The sequence below is a fragment of the Aphis gossypii genome, chromosome X (genome assembly GCF_020184175.1).
Source record: "Aphis gossypii isolate Hap1 chromosome X, ASM2018417v2, whole genome shotgun sequence".
NCBI lineage: Eukaryota > Metazoa > Arthropoda > Insecta > Hemiptera > Aphididae > Aphis > Aphis gossypii.
The window spans coordinates 43,579,502-43,587,675 of NC_065533.1; the positions used below are offsets into that span (position 1 = coordinate 43,579,502).

General features: G+C 25.5%; 1 protein-coding gene across 1 annotated transcript; it reads left to right on the top strand.

Annotated features, from left to right (window-relative positions):
- The first annotated feature begins 1,766 nt into the window (after window positions 1–1,766).
- Window positions 1,767–4,244, top strand: LOC126552503 (uncharacterized). Its single transcript, XM_050207213.1, has 5 exons — window positions 1,767–2,700; window positions 2,742–2,906; window positions 3,186–3,341; window positions 3,550–4,064; window positions 4,131–4,244. Exons 1-5 carry the CDS (start codon window positions 1,767–1,769, stop codon window positions 4,242–4,244), a joined length of 1,884 nt encoding a protein of 627 aa, XP_050063170.1.
- The last annotated feature ends 3,930 nt before the right edge of the window (window positions 4,245–8,174 follow it).

The following is an 8,174-nucleotide window of genomic DNA, read 5'->3' on the forward strand; positions in this document are numbered from 1 at the left end:
ATGAATACATGTTTTATAACAAAATTGACAGTGGCGGTTTTACGGGGGGGGGGGTCCAGGAGGTCTGGACCCCCCCCCAGATCCCGTGTTTAGGCTGTAATACATTATGGGTTCTGGGAGCTCGGGTTTTGACTAGCTATTGCGACTTTTATATGTGGTTACACGCTTATACATAATTCTGATGATTTCATATCATTAATATTCCGTGTATTTGAATGTTTGCCCATCTATATAGATATGTATACTTGCCCTGAAATTATGATATTTACGATATCTATTATCTGTAATAATAATAGAATTGGCCGTTCGAAAAATGTCACAGCCACAGCGATAAACTGTCGTCTGTCAATCACTTTTCAGCCGTCGTGCTTCGTGCCTGTCGAAAGTTTAAATTGTAAATTTTTAATCTTGTTGTTTATACGAATTAGTTACTAATTATTTTTTATGAGTTTATTCACAAATATTCTTTTGATCTAAGATTACCATTCAATTTGAACCGAACTTCAAAAGTATTTAAAATTCAGGTTCGTAAAAATTTAAATATTTATAATAAAAATTGAATAGGTAACTAATATATAAGTGGCGTAGCCAAGTTAAATTCGATAGATATTAAGAAAATTTAAAAATTATTTTAATTTCAATGGTTTATGAAAGTCTACAAAAGTCTAAAATTGTATTTTATTGATTTTAAATTATCACCTTTATATTGTGTTATTTATTATTTTTTCATGGACAAAAATTTACCAATATTTACACTTTATAGCAGGGGTGGCCAGCGAGAAGAGACTCGCGAGCCGCCAAATGTATTAATAAATACGGAAGAGCCAAAATAAATGTAAAAAAAAAAAAAATAATAAAAAGATCATATTATTATAAATTATAAATTAATATAAATTCATATTACAAAAAAATTGTTTATAAAAATGTTAGGTACGATAAGATGCGAGCCGCAAAAGTATATGTGGCGAGCCGCATGCGGCTCGCGAGACGCGATTTGGCCACCCCTGCTTTATAGTCATTTATAACCGCGCTAGTAGGTATTTAATGCATAATATAACATTGTTTATCGATCACGATATTACAAAATATTAACGTTCTGCGGTTTTTTTATTGTTACCACATTCATTGGTTTCGTGTTAAAATCTATAAATAAATATTTTTTAGCGATTAGCAAAAGACACCCGGCAATTATTCTTATCTTCACATCTAATCGTATAGTCTATAATATAGTTGTATAAAAAATATACACAAATGGCCAACGTCAACGGGTGACGGAAATTATTAACCGGCAGTATCTCAGTGAATGCAACACATTTTAATACGTATTATTATTTTATTATTTTCAATTTTGTATGTAGGATCAGTACTTATTGCGTGTAATTACTTAAAGTCCTTAAGAATATATAATTCCGGGACCTAACTCCTAATAATGATAATAATATTAATAATTATTATGATTTAAAATTATATAAAACTTGTGTATGTGTAAAATTAAACCTTTAAAAATAGAATAACGAAGCCCCCTAAAATAAAAAAAATATTTGACTTACCATTTTTAACGTATACATTAAGTTGAAACTCATGCTACGTCACTAATTAGTATATAGAATAATACACAAATAATGATTAGTCGCCGTATTATAATGGTTGTTATTTATAATTGTACATAGAATATTTTGTTAGATCGATATTTAATTATAAAAGATTACTTATAAATTACCTATATATTTTATGGTTATATACTAGAGTTTAAACTCGATTGAAGTATGTCATATAAAAAGCAAAAACCTTTAACACATTTTTTCAAATCTACATCAACATCTGATAATTTCAAATCTCTTAATTTGGCAAATTCGTCACACAATAATGAGACGGAGAAACCATCAACAAATAAAAGATCTGCTTCTCCATCATCAAATGTTTCTATTAGTCCTAAAAAATCACAATTGGATTCTTCTGCACTGATCTCTACGTCTCCATTTGATATATCTTTCTACAAAAATAAAAAACTTGATCAAAACGATATACTAAATGTTTTAAATAACCTCTGGAAACCCGACATTCAATTTAACTTTCCAACAAAAACTTATATTTGTGGAAAGGAAAAGAAGGAAAAAAATCTTAAATTTCAGTATTCTTGGTTGATGCGATTTTCTTGGTTGGCATACTCGGCTGTAGAAAATGGTGCATATTGTAAGTTTTGTGTAGCATTTTCCAAAAACGAAGGTGGAAAAAATTCTCAATTATTAGGCAGCTTAGTATTAAAAAAATTTGATGATTGGAAACATGCAGTTGAAAATTTTAATAAGCATTCTTCCCTTGAATATCACAAGCAATGTTTATCCGATGCGAGCAACTTTTTTAACGTCTTAAAAAACCCCGAAACGTCTATTATCAACATGATACAAACCGAAAGAATGAAACAAGTTTTAGAAAATCGACAAAATATTAAACCCATAATTGAAGCTATAATGTTGTGTGGGCATCAAAATATGCCTTTAAGAGGACACCGTGACTGGGGACGTATACATGTTGATGATACACTAGGAAATAATCAAGGCAATTTTCGTGAAATTATTCGTTATAGAGCACAGGGAGACGATGTATTAAGGTCAGTTTTAGAAAGTGAAAAAACAATAAAATACCTAAGTAACACGAGCCAAAACGCCATCATAGATTCTTGCAACTCGGTTTTACTCAGTAAAGTTGTAGCATCGGTAATAAGGCAAAATGTTTCGCAGTACTTGCTGACGAGACATCTGATATTTCCGGAGTAGAACAAGTTTCTTTATGCGTCAGATATGTTGACTTGGACAAATTAGAACTCCATGAAGATTTTCTACAGTTTATTCCAACGAATGATACTACGGGAAAAGCACTAGCAAATTTAATTTTAGAAAATCTTAGTAAGTTTGGTGTAGAGCTAAAATATCTTCGTGGCCAAGGATATGATGGCGCAGCAGCAATGTCGGGTAGATATAAAGGTGTACAAGCGCACATAAAAAAATTGTATCCTTCTACCATTTATGTACACTGTTCTGCTCACTTATTAAATCTTGTCGTATCTAAATCATGTTCTCTCCAACCTATAAGAAATTGTCTAGGGGTAATAAGTAAAACACGAGATTTTTTTGTGTATCCAAAAAGAAAATCAGTTCTTACACAAAAAATTGAAAATTCTTCAGACAATCCCACGAAAAAAACACTAAAGCGTTGTTGTGAAACTCGATGGATCGAAAGGTATCACTCAGTAAATGATTTTTTAGAACTCTATGGTTTTGTTATAGAGTCTTTAGATGATATTTCAACGTGGGAAGACAGTGATACAAGTGAAAAGCAGAGTGTCTACGAAATTCAATTTTGAATGGAGAATTCATTATTTCTTTAATAGTTTTAACAAAAGGATTTGGATTTGGATTACCGTTATCGAAACAGCTTCAAAAAATTAATATAGATTTAAGATTAGCTGTGAAGTTAGCTCATGAGACATATCAGGAAATACAAGCTTATAGAAATGATGCAGAAAACAAATTTAAAAAATTTTTAAAGAAGCCTCTAAGATTGCTGATAATTTTCAAGTTGAAATAAAGATTCCAAGAACGTCAAGTAGACAGACACAAAGAGTTAATATAAATACAACATCAGCAGAGGAATATTATCGTGTATCTGTATTTATACCATATATTGAGTCATTTGCTAATGAACTAAAAGAAAGATTTATTGACCACGAAACTACATTAAACTCTTTTCATTCATTATTTTCAAAAGAAGAATTAGATGATGATTTTATGACATTAGTCAATAATTACCAAGATGATCTGGAAAATGGAAATCCTGCAATTTTGTTGGCTGAATACAAATTGTGGCAAAGGTGTTTAAAAAATTTGAGTGAAGATCAAACTAATGCACTTCAAGCTTTATCACTTTGTAATAGTGATATTTATCCTAATATATACAAACTGCTTCAAATACTAGCCACATTACCAGTTTCAACTTCATCTAATGAACGTACTTTTTCAAATCTTAAGAGAATCAAAACCTACTTGAGAAACACGATTGGAGAAGTAAGTAATTAAGGAAATCATAATTCATATTTTAAAATATTAAATATAATTTAACTAATATTTCAGAAAAGATTAAATGGTCTAGCTATGATGTGTATTCATAAAGATTTGAAATTAGCAGCTGACGAAGTTTTGGACGAATTAATAAAAAAAAAACGAAAAATTGATTTTGTATTGTAACTAAAATGCTATGTTATGTTTTTTCGTTTATGTAAGAATTAAATTTTTTTGAGTAATTAGACTTTTTTTGTCATTATGTATTATAAGATAATGTTAAAAGACCCCCCCAGAAAAAATTCCAAAAACCGCCACTGAAAATTGATCATTTACACGATAAATAAGGTTTCAAAATCCTAAAATATTTTTATTTTTTAAACAAACATTTAATTTTTAGATATTGATCAAAAAGATGAAACTATCAGCTTTATGACAATGTGTTACCTAACTTTTTTCATTGAAAATGCTTTGGTTAGAATTTATAAATTATAATGAACTATGTTAAGAATAAAGTTTTGATTACGATTATTAATCATTGTTGACACGCTTCACAGTAATCCATCAAGCTTTTATCCTGTATCTTTATTACAATTATGTGTTTCTTTTTCTTATTTTAGATTCCAAGAGAAGCAATAAAGGTATGCATTTTACAATGATGTATATTTTTGCGTTTTGTGTTTTTTTTTTGTTTGTAGATATCTTTTATCATAAAAAAATGTTTCAATATAATATTTCGTGTTAAAAAAGTGAATCCACTACATAGACCAAAACAAAAAATGTTCTCATTTAATCATTTAATTAATTTTGATACAAAAAATATTGAACAAGAAAACGGGAATAATAACGCAAAACCGGTGATCATAGATACCCAAAATGGTCATCAAATATTTTTACAAGTATTATATGTTTTTAAAATATTTTGATATTATTTATTTATGAACTATTTATAGAACTTCTGATATTTTTATTTTGTTTTTATGTATACAAACATTGATAATAAAAATCATAATGACCTTAATAAAACATTCTACTAGAGCACTACTAATAACACTACTAGAATTTTTTTTAAAAAATAGATGTATATCACTGTAACTTTTTATTATATGAATTTTAAATTTATATTTATAAACTGATATTTATAATCTATTTTAATTACCTAATATCTTAATCGTTTTATAGACATTTTAAATTATCAAATATGTATTTAATTTTTTAACATAAATTTTTAGATCCAGTAAAAAAATGTAATACAAGTTAACAAATAAGTTGTTTTCTTAGAAATATAATGGTATTAAAAAAAATTATATATATATACCCACACTTTTTTATAAGCATTTGATATTCAAATTTTAAAAAAGTACGTAGACATAACAAATTTTTTGCTAAATTTTCAAATTATGCTATAAATAAAAACATATAAAATATTCCAATTGTTTAGGTAATGCTTTAAAATTTAGTACAAGATTCGTCGAAAATAATTTTGAATAAAATAAAAAAAATTTATAGTATTAAAAATTTGAAATTAAAATATTTACGAAATTTGATATTCTAACAAAGAACAATGACTTAGATATTTTGTTGTCATTCGAAAATATTATTGATGGGTACAAAAATGTTATGTATATTAACATATTTAATAATACACAATTACATATTCAGAATATTTAAATTAATTTTAAATTATTACCTAGATGTACTATAAACGTATTCATAACGTTGAATGGTGTAAGTCAGTACCTATTTAGTATATACTATTAAATTTTATTAAAATATACTCAATTACTTAATAATATGTAAAATTCGATATTTTTGATAAAGGTTAATTCAACCTAACGTATTACTGAAAATAAAAATACGAATTTACGTCCATTTGATAAAATATAATAAGTACCTAATAAACTCATACACTGTCTTGACTAAAAATTATGATCCTTGTGCGAGGACACTTACTGGGTAAAATTATTTTTAAAAAATATTTTAATATTTTAAAAATAACTGAAAATTTGTTTGATATTAAGAATATATCAAAATACATATTATTATGTTTAATATACTTTATATTTTGTGTAAAGAAATCCGCGATTTGTATATTATACATATACAACAAATTATAAAATATTTCAAATCGTATCCTATAGATACACATGATAAATCTATACTCTTATATTATATAACTTATCTAATTTGTAATATGTAAAATTCATTGACCACTAAACATCATACATATTTTAGTCGTGATAATTTATTTTAACAACGTTATTATAATAAATATGCAAATTAAAAATATGCTAATTAATACGAACAAAAATGAAAATAATATATAGCTAAAAGAATCCAATTAAAAACTGTCGTGTTATTAAAATTAAAATAATAATAATAATAAAAAAAAAAACAACTAATAAGTATTACTTAATTATACGCACCTACCTTATATCATACAGGGACTGTATAAATAGCATGTGACCATTAAATTACATATTTTGTTATCGAACAAAACAGATATTTGAACTTTGTTATATAAAATACATTTTCAAAAACATAGTAGTACCTGCATATAATATAAAATAATTTTATTAAATCAGTTAACAGGCAACATAATGATGTGTACTCCACCAATGTTATTGTAATTAAAAAAATAAACAATTCAGGTACTTCGGTTTAATAGTATATACTTTTTTCCTCAGAATTTTTTTGCTTATGAGGTAATATTTAATAATGCTTTATGCAATTATTATTGTTTTATTATTATAAAAAAAAAACACACAAATACCTATAGATAATTTTTATTTTAAAATAATATGTATTATTTAATATTTGTTAATACCTACCCGTAAAATACTAATTGATATAAAGTATATTTTATATTAAATTACATTAAAGTTAAGATTAATAGAAATTTACTATCTTAAATTTTCAAAGACAATATTTAGTTTTAAAATATACTTATACAACTGAAAATATTAAAATTTCCATTATCGTAAAAATAAAATATTTTGTATGACGTATTGATATTCTAAAAAATTGAAAAATTTGATATTAATCCCTCCGAGAAATTAATTGTACATCTTGAAAATTATTAGCTGTAAATGACACCTTCAAAGTGCTTATTGACTAGATGATATTTGTAATCTAAAAAGATACTCGGAGGTATAAAAATAGAAAGTTATGGAAATATTGTTTTATTATAGTTTTGAATAAATATCATATGTAGAGATGTAAGCTTGAAAATATGTTTTTCATTGAAATTTTCAGCAACATTGAAAATTTGTTCATGTCTTATTCAATTTTGTTTTTTTTTTTTTTTTTAATTAGGTACACGAATAGATAGTAGTAAACGTATACTGTAGTCACGTTTCCAACTTTAATAAAATGTATTTTAAGTACACCAACTATAGGAAGAAGAAAACTGTATAAGTTTATATGTTTTTAGCAAATTCCAAAATATATTTACTATTTTATAATAATAATTAATAATTGAAATTCTAAGTATTTAATTTTTAACTTTCTATAATAAATACACTAAATTATATAATAATATACTATATACACAAGTTTTTATGTAGGTATGCAATGCAAGAATTCAAATTGTATTTAACAACTCATGTAACTCATAAAGATTTAATTAATTCTAAGTTGTTTTTCTTTTTATAATTCTTACATTTTTAAGTAATAATATTAATTAAATAGTTAATATCTATATGCAAAAAACAAATGCAAAATGTTTAGGATTTTTGAAAATTTTAACAAAAAATTACAGCTCTAGTTTTACGCAGAATACAAAGGATAGAGTGATCAATGATCATACATCTGTCTTAAAAATATCGTAACAATACCATAATATGATTCTTAAACTATTTGATTTCTATTTTACGAAATTGATTGCATCATCTTTATAAATTATTTAGATAATTGCGTGCTAAAAAAATTTACAACTATTTGAGTTAAAAAACGGCGTTAATAAAATTCATATTTTTAACTGAGTCTAATTAAATATATTTTAATAATAAACAATCAAAATATATGTTTAATTTAAATCACTTTTTAACGAGATTTAACAAATTTTAATATAAGCTAAGACACTGACTGTAGACCATTATTCATAAATTCTTCTTT